At 41.7% G+C, this 23,084-nt stretch overlaps 1 protein-coding gene across 2 annotated transcripts in view; it reads left to right on the plus strand.

Annotated features, from left to right (window-relative positions):
• pvrl2l (PVR cell adhesion molecule related 2 like) overlaps positions 1-23,084 on the plus strand; it is a 315,269-nt gene that overhangs the window by 157,226 nt on the left and 134,959 nt on the right. The window contains exon 7 of one of the 2 annotated variants that reach the window (XM_040020159.1): positions 16,118-22,538. The exons of the other annotated variant lie outside the window; for it this stretch is intronic. Within the exon in view, the coding sequence (XP_039876093.1) occupies positions 16,118-16,749 (632 nt within the window). The 3' untranslated portion in view covers positions 16,750-22,538. Of the gene's footprint in view, positions 1-16,117; positions 22,539-23,084 lie in introns of those variants that run through there. 2 annotated transcript variants of the gene reach the window in all.

Raw genomic sequence — 23,084 nt, forward strand, 5'->3', positions numbered from 1 at the left:
ATTACAGGCAGAACATCAGAAATGAAACTCTAGTATATTACATGGGAAATGTAGCAAAAAAGCATTTAAAACAAGGTCTCTGGTCCAAAGAGTTTACCATTCAGTAAAACTATAATTAACAAAAGTGGGTAGAGAGATATTTAGGAAAATTCTTGTTCTGTGTTGTAGGTACAAAAATGACACCTAATTAGGATTAGGCCTGTAATTAGCTTAAAATACTAACATGGAACATAATGGCTGTAAATTTGTGAGAGTGGCTGTGTGGTACAGGAACAAATTAGCAGAATTAACAGAGGGATTAGGCCTTTGATTAACTGAAAATGAACCAAAATAGGGTTCAAAAGGTGAAAACACAGAAACGGAGAGGATGCTGGTGCCACAGACTAAAAAGTGTTGTTATTCCAAGTCTCACTGCTAGATTATTTTCTGGGAAGCAAGCCAAGAATTTAGTGTTACACTCTTAGCTGTCTGCGGTCCTGTTTTTTGTCCTTCAAGACAGTGACAAAGAATTAAACTGAGATGCCACATTTTTCAAGAACGAAGGGTTTTTGGGGGTTCTTTTCACAGACGCAGCAGCATCGCTTCCTACAGGTGGTGTTTGTGTTTTGTTCCCAGGAACAGGCAGGAGTCAGACGAAAGCCACCGCCAGCTGAGATTAAGCAAGCGTCGAGTTGTGAATAAGAAAAACTGTTTAAAATTGTCTGGAATTATTCTTCCATTTCTGTGCTCCTGTGATGTAACTCTTTAACATTTGTTGCAAACAAAAAAGCTTTCCCACTGTGTTGTTTAAAAGTTTTTTTTTCTCCGTTTTTTTAAATTCTACTTAATTGATATTACATGACCCTGTTGGCCAGTTTTGAAGCGTGTGATATGTCGACGAGACTTTCTCAGGATTACAGTATTTCATTCTTAGCTTTGAAGTGACCAGTGTGTGGACTTGGCTAGCTGAAATGTTAATGTTGTTCTTTAAAGGAGCCACTTGTGGTTAAATTCCAGTCGAGAACCTTCTCTTAATTGAATTCCCATCAGCTAATCTCCATCTCGACTTTGAAATAGATCCATCTGATCGAAACGGGTACATTATTGATATGCGTCAGAGTTGGAAAAGAAGCCGAGGGGCCGAAGGGGTTGAGTGTTGTGTGGTATGTGGTTTAAATATTTTAAAATGAGGTATTCGTTTTTTTTACCTGGATATTTCACGCTTGGGGCCCGAGTGGGTTGATGCAGTCAAGACTTTCCCTTTTACTACAGCAGTCAAAAGAGAAGGGTGAGCTCATTGAGAGAGCTGAGCCAAGCCAGGCACTGCTGGTTTCAATCAGGGAGAGGCAGCATGTGGGTGACCCTTGAATGCACAAACGAGCACACGCTTACACATGCTCATGATGCACTGTATCCACCTCCCCTGGGCTTTTATCCCATTTCTTCGTGTCTCGCTTTTCAGTGTTTGTGGGTTTCTGAATCTCGCGTCCAAATCCAAACTTCTTCAGCTGTCTGGCTCCAGGCAAAATTACATGTAATAGTTGACTAAATGCATTTCCAATAATGTATACAGCACATCATGAATATCACCCATAGCCTGTGTGCTCTATATATACCGCTGTGGATTTTTGTGGTACGAATCACCATCCTGCGATTTAAATGCACAAGCCCACAGTGTACTTATGTTTCGTATCTGCTTCGCCACACACGTTTATTTTGTTTTATTTTGTTATATGCACATTTGCTGTTGCACAGGCTCATTCTTCACTGGACTCAGGGTCAGATGTTACCTGCAACTGAAGCTTGGTGAGGGAGCAGTTCATGATTACCTCTGTGCTTCTGCGGCTGCTTTCTATTTCAATGTTAAAGACCCTGGGCCACAACTCAGCCACTCTCTTAGCTTTGTTTTTTTTATTTTTTTTTCATTTTTTAATGCAGTTCATTCCTGCACACAGGTGCCGATAATCACAAGAATACACACACGTGCACAGACACTTACATAAGCAGATAGAGCGCATGCACATACACACACTCACAAACTCCATCGAGACAAACACAAGCATGCACAGACACACAAATACTTGCAGAAGATCCAATTTGTGTTGAGGGCTTAGTCACTTTTCTCATTTCTCTCAGCGTTGCAACTGTGGGCTATTCCCTTCTGGCATGACGCATCCAAAAAGCTCAATAAACCGCCCATCTCGCTCTCCTCGTGTGTATGTGTGTGTTTATTTTTGTGTGTTTGTAATAATGAGCCAGACAGACTGGGTAGTGTCTAATCCTGCAGACCAGCTCACTGTCTTTCAATTAGCTAGCAGGGCTTGTTCAAGGCCAGGCTGGGTCAGACGGCTATCACAAACTGCAGCTAATCCACTATGAACTGATCAATGCAGAGAGAGGGAGAAGGTGTGGGAGGTTAACAGGGAGCGAGAGAAGGAGGGGTGTAAGGTTAGACGATTTGCATATAGACCTCTAGGCAGGTAAATGAAGGCAGGAAAGACGAAATGAAGGGAAAACTGACCAGAGAAAATGAAGAGGGCAGGAGAGGATTGAAAAAGCTCAGTAAGTGCTGCATACGGACAGTGGTCATCAGGCCAGAACTTAGTACTCAGAGTCAAAAATTGAGTCTTCATCCTCCTGCATAGCTTGCTACCTGTCTGACTGTATTCATGATCAATTGTAGCAAAATAATAGCCACAAAAATGGCAGCCATAGTAGAGTTGTACCTTGGGCGCTGTGACATTTTAACAATTGCATTTCTTAAAGCATTGAACATCCATGAATATATCTTGATGTCTGCTCTCATAACGAGATATACCATAGTCGTTAATCAGGTCTGCAGTGCAGGGTAATATTGCTGTCTTGGTGTGTACATTTAAGTTTAGTGCCCCTGATCATATTCATGGACAGAGGTGGACAGGGAGAGCTGGATCTATCTGAACTGAGCAAAAGTATGCAAGCACACACTGGTTTCCTTTCCCCTCGTTCACCTTTGCTATTTCTCTCTGCTCTCTTGGGCCCCTTTAAACCCCCCCGCCTCCTCCCTCACTCACCCTTGTCTTTCACTCTCCTCTCTTCCGTGGTCCAGATTTGCTTAGAAATGAGTCACCCAACCACAAATCGCCCCATTTAAGAGGGAGGGAGCAGTGGAGGAGTGGTGGGTGACTTGGAGAGGGAGATGAATTGAGTGCGAGTGGGTGAGAGGGATTGAGAGAGAGAGAGAGGGAAGAGGGAGGCTGATGGCTGTTTTTCACTCAGCTGGTTTTGTTGATCGGTATCAGCAGCCAAGGTCTGGATGCAATCAGCTCCCTGCATTCAGCCAAGCAGAATGAGGCTAAAAATATATGTGACAGTGCACAACGCTGGCGCACACGCACACACGGACACAGTATCCAAATGGCATACGCACAGAGTGGCAGCGGTGCAAGTTCAATACATAATGCAGCACAGGCAGGGTGTAGAGGTAAGAGGACTTACTGGGGTTTTGGATTATGACACATGAGACTGCCGGTGCTCACATGTGTGTGCGTCTTTGTGCATGTGTCCGTGTCTATTAGCCAGGCTGTGCGATGAATTAATGAAGCTACAGACATGTAGGTGTGAGACATCACACTAATTATGCCAGCAGTGCTGTAGCCTCGCCATCAATAATGTTCATTAAACTACTGAACCCACTCATGTTGACAGCTCTGGGTACGAGTGTGTGGAGAGCGAGTGTGTACGTACTGTATGCGTGTAACTGAAAAAGACTTACGCACACAAGCAGTGAGTAAGCACCACACTTGGATGATGGATCACCGCAGATTTGCATTAAACGCTTCTTCGTGTGGACACGGCTGGCAGACAAAGGCATTTTTTTTATCATCTCTTCGTGTCCAAAGTTTTAGGCGGACTCCATAATCAATAAAAAAAAAGAACTAAAACATCCCACTCATAGCTGTCTTTCATTTACATAAAATGCAGAATTTTCATAGTCGGAGAGGTGATGTGATTCTTGACAAATAAATGCATTCACACCACACACGGGTGGAGCAGTTAACTAAAACCGCTTTTTGTATGCTTTTGGCATATAAGTGAAAACAGTGTCATTAAAGCTCCAACAAAAAAAACGCTGAAAATAAGACTCACTGCCATGCTGCAAGACCATGTGGTTCAGTTTGTTAAAAGTATGTTCCAACTGCAGCACTTCATCCAAAATTCCAGGGTTGTAGTACATTTATTTTGATACCTAATAGCAAGCAGTTTCTCATCTCTGTAAAGCTGAGTGTTAACAAATTGAACCCCTGGGAAGCTGCAGCCCTGACCAATACTCAGTTGTTGCTTCATGTGTCCTCTCAGTGAGGGCTATAAACACAAATGGTAGAGGCAGTGAAATCTTTCCTTTCTTTCCCAGCAATTCTCTAACATGACAGCATGTGAACTACCGAGAAGCGTCCGGTAAATGAGCTTGTTGAGAGTGTTGTGACTTTTATTTACAAGCTGTGGTTTTCTTGTAATCAGGGAGCAAGAAAATAAATGAACAGTATAAAAAAATGTAACAAAGCAAACAAACCGGAGGTGCGATCACGTCCTTAGGCAGAACTCGAGAATCAAACTGCCTGTCTTTATATTACAGGGTTGTCTCTGTAATCACAGACCACCCTGCTGGCCCAGTGGGTAGTAAGTGCTCATTTTGCAAGCAGCAATCTGGGTTTGATTAAATCAGACTTACAAAATGCACACACGATTTCACTGCAGTCTTTTACCTATAATAAGATTTAAAGGCTAATTGTAGAGACAGTTACAGTGAACATGACATCTTACAAGGCATGCAGTGATCCGGAGGCTCTTGACACCTCTAAGGTCAAAGCACTCATCATACAGGAGACACATATTTCTAAGGCATACCTAATTATCTACTGCTTGAGGATGTCACACAACCCTGTATAGTCATGCAAGAGAAGGTAGAAAATGTTAAGATGTGCTGCCTGAGAAGACATTTCCATTACATCTTAGGATGTGTGTGTGGGGAGGGGGGGATCTCAGTGGGTTATCCCGGCCTTTTTGTCAGATGACACCTAAACCAGATGTAAAATGCATATTATAAATGTATATTATTTCCTGATGAATCCACATGAAGTGCAGTCTGAACATCAAGCTTGGCAAATGAAAACCAGTTGAAAGTAACCAGTTGAATGTTGAGCTTTCATTGTGCAGCACGGCCTTGTAGATTATATTACAAGTACACTAGAAAGATAGAATGAACGTTTTGGTTAAGAACCCAGTTCCTAAGCAGATTTAACCCATGGATGGTTCAAACTGAATTGACACTGTTGAAAAGCTTGAACTGACCTTCATTTTTAGAGACTGAAGTTCTTCAGATTCGTTAAGGATGCTTCACTGTGCTGCGTGTTGTCCGGGTCCAGTTGTAGTGAAATAACATGTTAGAGCCTTTTTCGATGCACAGCTAAAACTGCTAATGGCCTCAGTTATTGGCACTGCAACATGCACCACAGGTGTTCAACTCAACTCACCCAAATGGTGTTAGTGGATGTACATGTACTCGAAATCAATATCCAGTCCTGTTACCTCCATGCTGTTCCCTTACAATGTGCTTTTATGACTGCATTTTACAACTGTACAGTTAATCTGTGCTCAGTAAAATTGCTGGCTGGAGTTTATCCCCTCGGAGGCTTTACATTCCTGCGGTGTTGTGTCAGAGCTTGGTGCGTGTGTATGTGCGCAAATGTTAGCGTTTGTAAAAAGTTGAGGCGCTTTTGTTGTGTTCATACATGCTTGTGTGTTTCGCAGGAACACACGCTTTCACCAAACGGGTGTGTACAGGGTGTAATTTTTGTGCACTTCAACTTCAGGCTAAGGGTGGTTATTAAGGTGAATGGAGCCAGGAGTGGGGGAAATGTGTGTGCTTTCGTGTGTAAGTGAGCCAGTTATTGAGTGTTTGTACGAGAGACTGTGTGCGCAGCAGCTGGATGCTAAATAAGCATTGAGCTCGAACAGGAAAGTGGGGAGGTACTTGGGAAACCTCGTGAAGTTCATAACCCCTGCAGGGGGCCGCAGAATGGGGAAAAATGTAATTAGACTGAATGCGTGTGCGTGTCTTTGTGTAGGAATGGGTTGCACTCATGTGTGTGTGTTCATGCATGCAAGTTTAAATGTGGTTCTGTAGAAAAAGAAATGCAATACAATTTTCAAGGTGAAAGAAATAATTAACTTCGCCCATTTATTTCCACTTATACCCATCCTTCTATCTATTATCTGTCCAAGTGGTCGCTTATCGACACCCGCTACCTACGCCCCTCCTCCCTGCCTTTTCCACTCTCTCCCTCCCATCTGTTTGTGCTTTTTCGTTCTCATGCTATCTGTTTGCTCTGTGTCAGAAAGCATCCATTTGAAATCCTGAGAGTCTGAGGAGAGAGAGCACAGTGAGGCTCAATGGGCCAAGAAAAAAGCCAAAAACCACATACTTTAAAAAAACACTGCCTCTCCTCTCCCCTCGCCGACCCCTTCCTATGTCTCTTTTTTTGTAGTTTACAAGTTGTTTTTTTTTCTTCTCTTTGCCCAATCTCTGATTATTTCCTCGCTGATGAAAAGTGAGGGGAGAGAGAGGCAGAGATGAAAAGCACCAGCTAGAATCCATGATGAAGAGACAGAATCGAAGATGATTTAGGAAGGAAATTTCCTCCCTCACTACAGCATCAAGGGGTTGCATGAGAAAATGATTGAGATCGTCATGGAAACACCGGTAGTTGGATTTGTGTAAGACTTTGGTTGCAGGGCAAAAGAAATATGTGCGCGAATGCATGCCTGTGTGCGAACAGGACCTGTCTGTGTGTGTATGCGTGAAGCTCGGGAATAATATGAGGGTAATTGAATAGATAGTGTAGCTCTGTGTCGTTATGTGCGTCTGCATCTGTGCAAGTCTGTGTCATCAATGGTAATTAAGCAAAGTCTGTGTGTGCGTGTGTGGTGTAGTGTGGTGTGCAACCACTGCAGCTGAGTTCAAGATATGACACAGAAACACACTGAAGGCTTTTAGTATCTCATTGCTAATAGCTGCTGGTGAGGGTTGTGCATTTGTGAATGTGCATGTGTGTGCTACTGTCTCTATGTATGAGTGATTGGGAGAGAAATGAAGAGCATTAATCGCTGACAGAGTATACATATACGTGTATGTGTGTGACTGATGGTGTTTGGATGTATCGGTGTGTTTGTGTACAGTGGGTGGACGATAAAAGACAACCTGGATGTTTTTCATTAAACTTCAATGATTAGCGCACAAACTGTGACATAAAAGCGAACTCAAAGCCCCATTAAACATGGCACTACTACTTTCTTAATGTCATGTATTTCCCAGTGAGACACTAAAGGATTGTCCTTCTAAACTATAAAGAATTGTGTAACATTAAACTTGTGTACCTTTTAGCTTTGTCTGCAAAAGTAAAAGTATGCTTTGAGATTATTACGCAGTCACTGTAACAGTACTAATTAAGTTGGAGGTTGTTGTGATGACTCCAGTAACTTAAGGAGACACACTAAGAGTTTTAGTTAATAAATAATAATGTGTGGCCTGCAAAGACACTTAAACGCAGTTTAAAGTGTTTGAATTTAATGTTCAGTTAATTATTACACGCTACAATTACTAACTTCAGGGAACCACATATTATTTTCTGAATGTGTTATTAATTCTAGTGCACAAACTACTCTTCGTGCACCCAGGTTAAACTCTAATTTATTCCTGACACAATTTGTGCTCCATACAAATCAGATAATATTAAAGAGAATAGTTTGAAATTTGGGGATTTTTTTTTATAGCACTCTCACTTCTGAGCGTTAGCTGAGATGACTAGACTGCAAAGTGAAATTATATTTCTTTATATTATCTTCTCTTGGCTATTGGCTCCCTGTAAAATACTAATAATTCAGTAATTGAATTTAAAATTCTTCTCCTCGTGTAGAGTCCTGAATGATCAGACACTATAATATCAAAAAGACCTCATAGTGTTATAGTATCCAGATAGGTTGCTTCTCTTAGACTGTAGGCTTATTTGTGGTTCCTAATTTCCAGAAGTACAATGGGAAGCAGAGCTTTCAGCTATCAGGCTCCTGTCGTGTGAAACCAACTCTCGATTTGGATTCAGGAGACGGACACCCTCTGCACTTTCCCTTGTGATAAAGCTTATAGTTAGGGCTGGATCAGGTGACCCTGAACTATCCCTTAGGTATGCTTCTGTAGGCTCAGGCTGCTTGGGGAGCAATCCTTTCTCCCTCACCTCTCTCCCACAGTTTGTGTTTTGCCCTTGATCTCTCTGTACTCCTCTTTTCTCCCCTCTCTCCCCTCACCCCGAACCAGTCACAACAGATGGCTGCCCCTCCCTGAGCCTGGATACGCTGGTGGTCTCATAGAGGGTCGTCTGATTGTTGGTGTTCTCTCTTTCATTTTGGGATCTTTACCTTACACTATAAAGCGTTTTCGAAATGACTGTTGCTGTGAATTAGCACTATACATCAGTAGATTTTAATATATCACAGGGATGCACTGCAAAACAAAACTCCAGTTTGAAAAAAAAAAGTCTTTTGTGAGTGATTGAGGTGGTGTGCGAAATCAGTCAAGTCCTTCACTGATTCATTCAGAAAAGAAAGGTTGTTTGAAGCGGTTGCAGCTAGAGAAATTCAAATTCGCACTGTCAGATGAAGTTTTTTCTCGAAGGTGCTGGTTTTTCAGGAAGTAACACAAGAGCACCCCAGAATAAATGGATAATTATGAGACAAAGTAATTACAGTGATACCGAAATGCTTAAGGAAATGACCAGAAGCGTGACGAGTCAGATGCCGTTTGCATAAACTAGGTCATTGTGCTGTAGTGTGTGTTTATGGGTACTATATGTGCATGTTTATATGATTGTTTGTATAAAGCAGACAATAAGAGAGATAAAAAAATACTTGGCTATGTTTTACCTGTGTAAACTTATACAAGCCTTCCAATTAAAGTGTAAAAACCTCGTAAATCAGGTTTGCGTATGTGCTACATAAACACCTATGTATAGTTTGCCGTAATCGTATTCATAAGAACTCAGTTAGTTTGCGTTGGCATCCATGAGTAACTGCTGATGAGAGTCAGCTAGATGCCATTGTTGATGAAGATCCTTCATGCAGACCCTTGTGTGTCTCTTTAATCATGCTTAATTTTAACCAGTCGACTTGCCCAAATTTTACAATCAAATCCCAGGAGCAATCTTTAAAAGTTTCCCTTTGTCCTAGTCAGCAGTGTTTACCTTCAGCTTGCTGCGTCAGTGGTAAAGGTTACATTAAAAATCTCTTCCTACAGTACGTCTGTGATTTCCAGTCCGTGCTGCCTCTGGGCCTCATTATCCAAGCATGATAACATTTAGCGTCTCCCTCACCTCTTCCACCTCCGCTCACTTCTGCCATGATTGTGAGCTTGTGCCTCCCAGACTGCTTATACATGAGTAAATCACAAGTAAACCGCGGGTTGTTTGTTCATGACTAATTTCATAAAGCACAACAAAACACGGTTTGAAGGTCACCTAGTTTCAATTAAAATAATTTATCGGTGACTTGGTTTACAAACTGACTAAAACTCGTGTTTACAATTTCTTCTGGGAATAAAAATAAACCAAAGGTCAAGTGTGTTTAAAGCACAAGAAGGTTTTCATTAACTTATTATAAAGTGGAGCCTCCTGATGTTTGCCTTTGGGACGTGTTTTAATTTGGAAAAATAAAGTGACAACCAGACTGGCGATACCCACTCAGTGATTAGCACTGTTGCCCCACAGGAAGAGGGCTCTGAGGTTTTGGACCCTGCGTGGAGTTCTCTGCATTCTTGAACATGTTTCCTCTGAGTGGACAGTTTCTTCCACCTTCCATCTTCTACGTTGATATTGCCTTTTTTAACATTAAGCTATTCAAGTAAAAGTTTAAAAAATGTTTTTAAAAAGAGGATATCGTGGGTAAACACAGAGGCCTTTTTGTTGCTAAAGATGGTCATTTGGTAGATCTTCATCTTATCTGACTGCATTCAAATTGCTCCGGGAAAGCGGACGGTTTGCGCAGCAGCGTCTCTGCCCTTAATGGGCGTGATGGTGTGTGAATGGGTCAGAGAGAAACACACTGAAAAGTGTTTTGCAGTACTAAGCTAAGGCTAAGAGGCCCTATAAAAGTGTAGAACACTTACCACTTTTCACTTAGTAGCAGAGTGATGTTTCCATGTTTTATGCAGGCCTTCAGCGTAACCTTATAAACCAATAACTACAGTTTATTGTGTTGTTTGAAGTCATTTACATTTTTTTTTGCCAAGATTTGTATAACAAAGGTTAAAGATCGCCTTATTTATTCAGCAGGCACTTTATATATTCTGCATTATCTCTGATAAACTTGGAAGCAGTCTTGTAGAAAATGCTCCAGCTGAGCTCCGGAGAGCTGGTGAACTTTCCCTTAACATTGCAATTACTTGCATTTTTGGACCTTCTCAACCATCTAAAGTTTATATCACTTGGGTAGGAGTTACATTTTCTAGACATATACTGGTCTACAGATAAAATAATTACTGCAGTCATGTAAAAGATTTAGTTTTTCAAAGGATCTCTACGGTGGCCCTGAAAGGCCAAAACGGACTGCAACTTAAGAAAACACCAGCAATAAGAAAAATGCTGCAAAAGCAGACAAAACACAACGGAAACAGGAAAAACGAATTTCCAAAAGCACAAGGGAAGTGTTTCTGGGGAGACAATAACACCAACGGACCAGTTGCAGGAACCAAAATATGCTAAGAATTGCGCTGGGAGACACTTGAAAGAAGTGGAGGATCTATCGGTTTTGTGAGGAAAGAAAAGATGAGAGGTAAGTGTGTTAGCCTGACTATTAGCCAGAAAAACCGTCATCAGTATTATATGAATCATAAGATTAAAACACACTTACCTAGCATATTTTGGTTCCTGCAACTGGTCCGCCGGGTTATTGTCTCCCCAGAAACACTTCCCTTGTGCTTTTGGAAATCTGTTTTTTCCTATTTCCGTTTTTGTTTTTCCTATTTCCGTTATGTTTTGTGTGCTTTTGCAGTGTTTTTCTTAGTGCTGGTATTTTCTTAAGTTGCAGTCCGTTTGGCCTCCCAGGGCCACCGTAGATCTCTGCAAAAACTAAATACACCCTTACTGATTCCTGATAGCAACCAAGTGCTGCTAATCAAATGCACATGATTAAAAGATCATCAGAAAGTGTGAGCAACTCTATGAGAGCAGAGGAACTCTGTTTGATTGTTTAAAGAATTCAGAAAAATAAAAAGCTGGTACTTCTGTATGTGGTCCTAATCTGGGTACCCATTTGACTTTTTGTAATCTGAACTTAGTCATATGTGAATTTCTTCAAATTCTTCATCAACTTGCATCAACATTTCCCACAATTCAGCAGGAATCACTTAGTGGAAAAAAAACCAAATGTCAGACAGATGCTCTGTCACTGACAATGGTTTTGCTCATTTTTGTTTTGCCTTTTTTGGGAGGCTGTTAGTGTTTTTGGGGTATATTCATGGATGCGCTTTTACATGTCCTTGACCAAAAGCTGCTTTTAATTAGAATCACTCCTCGCTGTGGAGCTTCAACAGTGATGGCCTCTGGCTCGTGCTGTATGAGTGGAGCCTTCAGTTCTGAGAATCAAAACAAGGAGAAAGGAAGGAGAGGTGTGGTGAAGGAGATTCATGAAAGGTTATTAAGTTTCTACTACTTTCATACGCCTTACACCATTTCCCCCCCCTCCCTCTGTTTGTCTCTCTCGCTCAGCCCTTCTAACTCTTTCCACCTTGCCTCCTCACATCCTAAATCTTCTCATTTAGATTATCCCTACTGCAGTGAGTGTAACTGAGTAGCAATGGGTAGTTTTCATGGTTTTCTCTCTCTTTCCTTTACTCTCCCCCTTCCTTAATCTCCTCCATGTACATGACACTAATACAGAGACTGATATAAGCCCCCCTGCCTCTCTCTATGACATTTATCACTGTGCTTCTTAATGCAGGCAGGCTGCCTCTGTTGATGAGAAATAAGGATGACAAGCATGGCCTATTTTCTAGCTAACGGTCTTTGCTATTTTCCACTTTTTTGGGAGGAAATATGCTTGCAGAGAAGTGTTTACTAAAGCATTTCATAAGGCAGTTGACAAGAATTTGACAGTCATGTTGATCACACATCTGGCACGTTTTTTGTCAGAGCTGATGGGATCCATTAGTGTTTCAGATCATGCAAAATGATTTCAGACAGTGCCTGGAGAAACACTAAATCTGATAAATGAGCATTAAAGATAAATACACTTTTACCATTTTTATAAGCCATTCACTATCCTGGTGTCTTTATGAAATCAAATATACTTATCGTAGTGATTCACCTGTCACTTCTACCAATTTACCATGCTCTGTCCAGCATAAATGTGCTATGTTATAGCAACAAAAAGTTAAATCTGATAGTAAGTTAAAAAGTCCATGTATAAAACTTGTCCATCGAGGAATCAAAACTTGACTTTTTGAAGAAAAACGCACAGTATTGTGTCGAGATCCAGTCACATTAATCATCTGGTCGTTTCCTCTCCACCTCATAGTAATTTCAGGACTCATGTGTGGTAGGGATCTTCATGTCTAACTAAGCTAACATGAAGTCAGATTCACCGCAGCTGCAACCAGAGGTCCAAAATATGTCTAAAGGGATCTCTGTGCTTCCCACTTCACTTCCTCTATCACTAAACACATTCCTTATTACTTTGTCATCCCAAACACTTATCTTATCTTATCTGATGATCATTTCCTTGGTTAGTCAGTGAGTGATCCACTGCTTGCTCATCATGTGACAACAACCAAGACGGCAAAGGCCAAAATGACAAACTCACAGCTTGAAAATGGGAGTTTAAAAACCTGCATGGTGATTTTCATACAGGTCTGTGGGCCGCCCTTTGGTTCTGTGTGAAGATTAATCATCTCCTACAAGGTTTTTTAACACAGTCCATCCCATTTTTAAGTCAAACAAACCCTGTTTTTTCATTGCTTTGATTTAATGCTATGATTTTTTTGGTAAAACACTCGTGCAGTAAGCATAAGTTTATGCTTTTGTTTTACAATGTGCATTTGAGAAAGCCACAGGGAAATTTACAAAAAAATATATAAAAAAATTGTAAAATGTATAATATATAATTATATATTAACCTCTAAAAAAAGAAATGTTGCTTGGCTTTCCCTGCCAAAAATTCCCCGTGGTTCACCGACAGCTGGTTTTAAGTGTGTTCATTAAGTTGAACCTGTTCCCCTACTCAAAATGACCTTTCAGACATTTAGTCCTTTTCATTAATCTGACAGCAAAATTATGTGTGTTGGCTTCATGTCTTAATGAGCTGTTCGTTTTCTGTAAAAGCAGCCCCGCATAGTAAAATTTACATATCGCTCTCTACATTTACACACGTCTGAACAAACACCGTGACTAGGGAATTGCTTATCATACTGGAGAATGCCACTAACAAGCACAACAAGCAAATAATAGCACATTATCTCACCAAATAAAATTAAGGCATGGTCACGTGCATTGTGATGCATTTTCCCAGTCCCAAATCAAGAAGAGCGATCTCTGTCTTGCATACAAGGATCAGGGCAACTCATCTCTTCAGCGCACACATGCACAGGCTCAAGTGCCAGCTTTGAAGAGAATTAAACATTCAAAAGTGTGGCTACACTTTACCAGAGTCGCTGCTGACAACGCTTAATAGCGAGTACAAGTGCTGAATGAAGTGCAAAACATCAACATGATTTATGTCCGAATGACAGAATGTCACCGCTTTAACAGATTGATGAAGCCAGCAGTTTTACATATCCTGTCTGAAAAGGGCAAAAAAGAACAAGACGACTGGCATCCGGCTGTCAAACAAGCAACAAAGTTCCCATCCGCGAGATCATTGCTGCTTAAATATCAGCCACCACCCCTTAGCTATGGACTTTGAGAGAAAATTGGAAAGATAATCACGCTGCTCCTGCATGTGACCTCAGACTTAATGAAAAATGAACATGCCAGCTCTAATGGGCCTTTGTAGGAGCATTGTTCTTTATAGCCTATACAGAATAATAGATTTTTAAGCACTTGATTAACAGAAGGACGGCAGCCACCAAAGACCTTCCACAAAAGGCCATTATTCAGCTGTCTCTCACTCAGGCACTTGATAAATGCCACTAATGCTTAAAATATAAATGGCACAATAAATATAAATAACACTTTGGCCCACATGTTGTGTTTCCATGCCAATCTGTAAGTTTGCAAAGAGAGAGGAAACTAGGACAGGGAAAGTTGGATTCATCATCCTTAATGCCTTCTGTCACTTCAATTGGATATTACCAGACACTGTCCCCTAATTTAGACATCATATCCTGTCCCTAGAGCCCCGCCTCATTCGCCCAACCCGTCTGTCTCACCCTGGCATAACCCTAATGCATCCCCATGTGAGACCAGAGCAAGTGTGTTTGAAATCAAACTGAGACCTCTCCTTTTATCTCCCTTCCCCTCTTGTCTGCTCTTCTCTGTCTCTCTCCCAAACACTCTTCCTAGTCCTTTTTCTCTCCTCTTGCTCAATTCCTCTCTGCTTTTATCTCCACTCTTTTTTCTCCTACACCATCAGAATGAACAATTTGTATGAATCACAGGCTCTCTATCCAGGCTCACTTATAGTGACATCCCCCCACTGGTTTTGTTAGCAGAACTCCTGCTCGCTAGCTCCATACACATCATTATTTGATGTCCAATGTGATTTCACTGAAAGAAAAAAGAACGTCACTGCCTCAGTGGCGCTGCCCTGGCATGTAACCCCACACAATGATCATTTCAGCCAACCTCAGATTGTTTGATTGGCATTCACTGCTGTGTTTGCCAGGAGTGCTGGCAGTACATTGCTGTTATTTGCATAAAACAGGAAGGGGCTCAGATTCCCCTGCTGTTCCACGTTTAGCTGCCCTTGCTGCACCCCAAAGAAATATCTGAATGTGATTCACAGACAAGAAATTAAAAAAGAAAAGAGAAACATATTAGCTGGCCTTGTGCAGTTTTGCACTAATACTCAACACTTCTCCTTTCCTGGTTTGAGACTTTCTCTCTCTCCACTTTTTAGCCCAGCGTGAATCTTTCCGTACAAATCCTACCCATTTTTCTCTCTCTCTCATACTCCTACATAGAATCCTTTTAAACATGTCCTGGTAGGAGTCTTGCTCCACAGTATGAACCTTTTACCTTCGTGTGCTGCTGATCAGTGAGATCTGGATTTGGTCCTGGGTTGACAGCGGGCGATCGCTCTCCCTGTGGTTTGACTAGCTGACCAATAAGGGAGGCAGACGAAGGACGCGGTTCAAGCAGAGGATGGGATGATAAGCAGGAAGGAAAGGCATAAGGAGGGGTTTTAATTGAGAGTAGGAAAGAAAGAGAGGTTAAATATAGAAGGGATTAAGCATTGTGGCACTTAACAGTAATGACTGTGCTCTTATTTAACCCTTTCCAAGTAACTCCTCTGCCTGTCTGTCCTGTGTATCTGTCTCTGTGTGTCTGTCTGTGTGACTCTGCTGGCTCTAAACCTCTAACCTGCGGCAAAGTCGGCACAATACTCGAAATAAACCGCTTTTTTTCTAAATCCTTCTCTCATTTTTGTTTCAATCTTCAACTGAAACGTGTGGAGAGGCAAACCTGGCTCACACCAACATGAAGTATAGAACCAAGGATCATCTCAGTAGTAAAGGCTTTGCCCCAGCTGGCAAAGGGGGGAAGGGCGGCAAAAACTGAAGTGCCAGCAGCTGGACTGAAATGCATATAAAGCAAAATGTCTGCAAAATGCAGCACAACAAGCCTCTGGGAGAGAATGAATGAGTCCCATTCAGCCTGATCCCAGCAATGACTGACTGCACCCTCACCAAGGGATTACACTGAGAAGAACATTACCACACACTTGTAAGAGGATTGTAACACACGTAGAAGAAGACACTACTCCTATCACTACAGCACACTCACAATAAGAGAAGAACTGTCAATACCTCCTCCAAAACAGCCGTCATTTCCTTCATTTTTCTTTTCCTCCACCCATTTTTCCATCCCTCCTTCCAACCCCTTCATCCCCTCTGCAGAAGCCTTGGAGGATCCATCCAGTGCCGGTGTAGTGGCAGGCGCAGTGATCGGCTCCCTTCTGGCTCTGCTATTGGTTGTTGCGCTCATTGCCGTCCTCCTGACCCGCAGCCGCCGGCAGCAGAGGCGCGGGTACCCCAGCAGTGGGGACTCCATTGCAACAGGCAGCGGTGGAAGCAATGGCGGAGACTATGGCAACAAAGCCCGTCTGCTCTTCAGCAACTCCGGTAACAACAGCAGCAAGAATGGGACTGGCACAAACAACAACGGGCCCATCTACACGTATCGGGAGGGCTGCGATGCCACGGGAACTCTAACAGAAAAGGCCAACGACTACCACCATCATCATCTCCACCACGCCTCAACCGGCAACGCTCCTACTGCCCATGACATCCTTCTTAGCAGTGAGATGGATGAAGCTGAGAGGAGGAAGTTTGACCTCGATGACAGCATGGAGGAAGAAGAGGAGCGATACGACAGATTTGGAGGAGCGGGCGGAGGCGGAAACATTCTGCCTCCAGCCTATCACGTCCACCGAGGCCACGCTGGCGAAGAAATGGATGTGTACCTGGACGACGACATGGAGTCTCAGAGAGACGGCTCTGTTATTTCCCGGACTGCCATTTACGTCTGAAGAAGAAGGGGACGGATGGAAACGGCAAAGGCTGAAGATAAGGAAAGGAGATGTAGTGGAGGAAGTGGTGCATCCGAGCCAGCCCCTTTCACCTCTAAACAAATCAGCATCACCTCCATCAGCTAGACACCTGCCTGCTTATCATTCAACCTGATTAAAGATCTGCCATCAGTTATATCCTCTCAGCCTGACAGTGACCGTATACTTTGATAAAAGGTGGATTTAGCAAAAAATAATAAAAAGTTGTTGTTAGGCTGATAAAGGAAGACTTGCAGTGGAAATAGTGCACTGTGGCTGAATATGTGACTGTGTTTAACTGTGTCATGGAGAAGATTGGATTCAGTGTCACGGGAATAAAAAAATACTGCCAAGAGCAAAAAAAGCTACAGTAACTCTGACGCAATGCTGCTTATTGCTACGTTCTTGTTTCTTCAGCTTTGCTGTGTGATTATGTGCTGAGTGACTAAACTGTTTGTATTTTATACCTTACCAGAAAATGTAATCAGCAAAATCTGAAGCACCATAATCACTTAAGAAAAAATCACCACTATCCAAAACTCGCCTTTCTGCTTCAAAAGAAAATAAAAATCGTCATCACGTTGAACTCTGTGTTAAACTGTCCGAAAGGCTTCTGTGGATCTTGCTGACGCGCTGAAGATGCCAGCTCTTCTGACTTCACTCGAGGCATTTCGAAACTTGAAAAGGCCAAACTTGTTTCTGTTAATCCCAGAGACGACTTTGTTTGGGCTTACTGTGACTCCGGGTTCCCGCTGCACCCCGCGACACCACATGGTTTCCTGATGGGTGCCGCTGAAGCGAGAGCCACCAAACTGAGTAACATAACAGACTTAACAGTATGTGCTAATGTGTGGCTGGCTGTGGTGTTAATGATGTGCATCATCTATATATTGGGCGCCGTCTCACGATAGCACAGTTGTTGTTATTGTTGTTGTTGTTGTTCTAGTTGTTGTTGTTACTGTTGTGTAATGGTGTTGATCTCGCTAAGGAAAAGATGCACCGACACACTCGGGGGTTTCACACAGTTCCACATTGGATCGGTAATGACTCATTTAATGAATTTAAAAAAGATTATTTGTTTCCGACTCAACTTTTTCCCTTTCCAGTTTTGTTTTCTCCGTGTTATCGCCATCTTTATTTCCCCCCTTTTCTATCCACGCCATCTCGTTCTGTTCCACATGAATTCTAAGCGATTTGTATATTGTCCTTTCACTCTGTCCCACACACATTACATCTCTCCCTCTCATTCTGGGCTTTCTTTATTTACATAATGGGCGGCTTAGACTGCCGCAATGACTGTGTGCAGGGAGAAGGGGATAACTTGTATTTATATTCCTATCTGGGTCGCATTCAATGAGGCAAAATATTCACCGGCTTTGTTGGGGGCTGCTGTATTTCATGTATTCATTTCCCATGTCCCGCCAAATGTTCTTACGCCATGTAGCGGATTATTCCGTGTTCGGAGCTCTGATTGGACGGAAAGACACAGTCCAAGATATATTTCAAGAGAGGATGTGAAAACATTCAAAATTAAATCCTAAACGCTCAAGCCTTTGTTTCTTGTCCACTGCAGAAGTACAGGTAGTGGTACATGTCTGGTTAAAATAAGTGACCCATCTGTTGACGGGGCGCAGACGTTTCACTTTTCCGGAAGATAATAGTGCCGGGGAATTTCTTGAACGTGCAAATATGCATTGGAAAAGGTTACATATTTTCATGGTTTTTGTTTGATTTTGTTTTATTAAGGTACACCTCTGAACTGTTGGTAGAATGAATGTTTTCCAACACATTTGTTAAGACATAACAAGAATTGGAAACTGACACTGAGCTCATATATTGTTGGAACATTTTTGCCTTATTGATTCAAAGGTTTTTCCTGCTCATATTTTTATTGTTAGACATCCAAATGGTCTTTTGTGTGTATGTGTGTGTGTTTTTTTTAATTAAGTCTTGAATCACTTGTCTTTATTATGCCAAACTGCTTGCGATGGCACAATTGGAAGATCTGGGCAGGGAAATCTTACAGCTCAGACAGACGTCTTTTGAGATGCAACGACAGCCAACAAGGACACAGTTAAAGCGTAATAGAGGAGTGGTGCCTAGATGCTTCAGCAGCTGAACTGAGCACATCTTCTGCTTTTCAAGCTCCCTATGCTACATCACAAACACGCACTGGATCACTATAGATGTGCTGTGTTTGATTCGGGTGGTGTTTGTTTTGCAGCTGAGAGTACAGTCAGTAAATCCAGAAATGAAAAACAGTTTGGTATTAACAGTCATTTACACTATAGAGTATTTTAGAAATATTTATGAAAAAAAGGGAATCTTTAAGGAATGTGATTATAGTTAATCACGGAGCAGTCAGTACATTTAGAGCGCGGACAGTTTATAGAAAGTTATTTTTCAAATTTACATTGTAAATCTGTCGTATTTCATTATGATTATTTTTTATGTCTAAGTGCTTTGTAAGAGTATTTTGTCATGAATAACGAAGACATTATTGCCCAACATGGAATATCTGTGGGTTGTAGATCTGAACATGGACTTGTTTGTGAAATGAAAGCGGAGATATTTAAAAGTCAAAAACGTATTGATTTTTTTTTGGTGTGTGTGTGTGCGTGTGTTTTTAAGAAGACTGTATCAGCTCTACTCCCACCCAAGTCCTGAGCAGGTCCCTTGTTGTTGATTGTTGTTGAACATTATGCGCTGTGCAATCTGTTGTTCTGTAATTGAGACAGTCCTATCTGCTATGTTACAAAGCATTTCAGTGCAGACATTTCATGAAGCCTCACAGTGTGTTTTGACAAGTTGCCAATTAATCTCAGAAGCAGCCATGGTGTTCTTTTGGTTGTCACATGTACCACAATGTAGTAGGACTTGTTTATTGTATCCCTGGAGAGAAGTTTGGGTTTAAGTATTTAAGTGTATTTTCTACTCCATCGGGTGCATGCATGCTCCAAGGTCCTTACTTTTAAACTCTGGAACTCCAAAATATGAAAAAGTCATTTTCTGATTGTCATGCTTCACATACACCGTATCGTCTAATGTATCTTATTCAGTACTTAGAGATATTTTTTTAATGCATTTCTGTATTTTCCAAGTGAAAATAAGCCCCTCCTCCTCCTTTTTTACTGTATAATGTGTTAATGATTTTCACCCTGAAAATGAAACTTTTTTGGAGGCACCCACTTTCATCCCCCTCCAGCATATTTACCCTCAATTTGGCCAATGCATGCCTCGACGCATCTTTTCTCTTAGGGGTTCTCACAGCGCCATAATTTTAAACAGTTGACTGTGATCACAACTTTGCGCCTAATTAGTCCCGGAGTCTTGTACCATGGATGCACCCTTAGTGAGAAAACTCATCATCATTCATAACTTTTGTTTTTGCACAACCCATTTTCAATAAAAGAAAATCTTTCTGAGATAATTCCCTGTGGAAAAACTGGTAATTAATTAAGCAGAGCTGTCTTATTAGACTATAAATATCAGACTCTCACAACTCTTTTAGGGTTTTCTTAGAACTCAGCACATTTCACAGCACAATGTAGTGCAGTGCACCTGCTCTGGATATTTAGCCTCTTTAACAGACGGGCCACAGGACCCACAGGTTTTGCCATTTTAAGGAGCAGTACGCTCTATGTGTTACAACAGTGTCCTTTAAGTTCATACTTTTGCACATTGTTACATCTGCTTACACAGCATGTAATACTTTTGCTTGCCATGCAGCACAATGCCCCATTTAAAGCTGGCATTAATGTGGGATTTGTATCTGGATAATGGCTTTCAATCCACAGACCTCTGGATTTAGACCTTTTATTTAAACATATTCTAACGGTTTTGATTCTAACAGCATGTGCATGCAAAGAAGTGAGGAAAATGTGACTAAAATGACACTTTTGTAAACTGTTACTGATCAAGGGACATTGTGCATTAGAAAGACATTTATTTATACAGTAATCACTTTTTGTGCAGACTTATTAACCAAACCTAAGCTTGCAGGAAGAGCCAAGATTACATCCTTAGGTAACATGCTTAATTACTTTCCTCACCTCCTCTCTTCATACCTTAGCCACCTTAGACGCAAGCAAAGAAGACAAGGAAGAGACCAGAGGAGAGACGAGTTGAGGCATTTGGCATATATTGAAACTGGACAAACTAGCTTCATTTTAAAAGTTTATATCAGTTAAATAAGACAACTTACAAAAACAAAAGAAACATGGTTTGTGTTTTCCAGCTCCATGTTGCACCTGTTTTCATACATCACAGTTAAAAAGACTTTCACAAAAGATACACCCGTGCATCTTATCTGGCATCTTCTCCTGTAAGCCTTCTCGCTTCTTAAGATTCATTTCTGGAACTTGCACAATACACAGGCAGGGGGAGAAAAAGGCAGGCGAACAGGAACAAAATGAAGAAATGAGAAAAGACCATTGCATTTTCACCTGGAAGATTTGCAATCGCAGTTCAAGTCAGACAACCTCCAAAAATGTCAGTTCTAATAATGCATTCTGTTTGATTTCGCACCTTCCAACACTAGGTGCTTTTCCATCATCCAGATACACATCAAAATTTTATACAGGATGCAAAAAGTTTTGCAGCGTCCCTCAAGAACATCTGCTTATAGAAACTTAACAAGAAGAAGAAAAAAAATTACACATCGAAATTCTGTTTTCAGATTTACTGTATATGATTTAAAAATATGCTAATGTGACTTTTTTATATTAAGTGAATCGGACTACTCTTGGCCTTTCCAGTGAGTTGGAAATGGGGCCATGCTTGTTACAAATGTCCTCTTCTGAGCTTTTGTTTGCCACCCTGACTCACATGGTGCGTGCTCTGGGAGGTTGTGGTCCTGAATGCAACCCCTGTAAAGTCTCGTCCTTGCTGCTGTGTGTGCGGCACACAAGCTAAGCAAAGCACACTGTAACAGGTCACTTGGCTCTGTCGGAGGGAGAGAGACTGGAACGAAGGGAGGGGAGGATCGAGAATGAGGGTGGTAGCTCAATGCTCCGCCTGGGGAATGCCAAATAGGCCTGGAGTGAGGAGAGAGAAAGGAGGACTTTTTCTTCTCAGATCAGAGAAACTGAGAGTCAGAAAAGACGAGACAGAACAGCAACTGAAACCTCAGCTCCTACAGAGAGGATGAGAAGACATCTCCAGGTTTTTTTTGTAAACCACCTGAGACCAGAAACATTTGAAACACTGTCATTTATTCACCATCAAGCCTGGAGTTAGAGATGGGCAGATTTGTTGGTTGTGGAGCCCAATTGGTTGGCTGCAGCACAAAGATGGCAATGTGTGTGAAAGGAATAAGAGATTGGCAAGATGGAATTTACAGCTCTGACAATGAAAGCTTGAGGTGCGTAGGAAGTCTCTAAGGAGTCTTTCTGAGTACTATGCCACCTCTCCACTTGGCGATTGGCAGCTTCCACCCAACAACAACTGACAGTCCTTTTCAACCCGGCCAATTAGTGAAAAAAGCCTGTCCTGTTTAGCTTTTCTCAGCGCGGTCTATCTGCGACAGATCTTTTTAATTGTAAAGAAATGTTCAGCAGTCCTCCAGAGACCCTTGTGCAGGGGCGGAATTGTATATATTCTCCTTTTTCATATTCCATCTCTCTTTGCTTCTGCTTTAGCACCCAGTACAAGCTGTTCCTGGCATGTTTAATTCAGTAGAAGGCATAAAAGTGTTCTGCATTATCTTTCTCTGCTTTGGTTTAAAGGAAGAGGAAGACGGCAAGACAGAAAGAGAAGGAGAGGGAAGGGGATAGAGGGGAAGAGAGTAAAGCGAGAAGAAGAAGAGGCCTATTAGTTATTGAGCTTGGCTTTTCTTGTTAATCCAGTTAAAGCCAAGCCTCTGCCGGGCCAGCTGAGACTTCAGCAGATGTGGATAAAGTTTCTTCCTCCCAACACTGGTTAGAGGAGACCTCATTGTGCTCTGTAACCAATTTACTTAACGCAGCACTGTCCTGCTTTCCTGCTTCTCCGGATACCTTCCTCTTCTCCCACAGTGCTGCTCTTGCAGTGTTCTGTGCTATACTTAGGGATGTAATTCGTCATGGCTTTTTTTTTTCATCCAGGTTATTTCAGGTTCTGGAGATGTGCACTCATATGAATGGCTATTCATTTCAAATGAAAGCTTTTCACTTGTGTTTTTGCATGCGGGAAATCTTCAATAGATTGAGATGAATCACTTCACGTATTTCTCTCATTTTTTCACACACACAGCCCCGCAAGATGAGTTGAAGTGCTCATTCAAGAAACTCTGCATTTTTCCTTTTGTATCCATGTTGTTTTTTGTGGTCTCTAACTAG

The sequence above is a fragment of the Simochromis diagramma genome, unplaced genomic scaffold (assembly GCF_900408965.1).
Source record: "Simochromis diagramma unplaced genomic scaffold, fSimDia1.1 OVJJ01000753.1, whole genome shotgun sequence".
Taxonomy (NCBI): Eukaryota; Metazoa; Chordata; class Actinopteri; order Cichliformes; family Cichlidae; genus Simochromis; species Simochromis diagramma.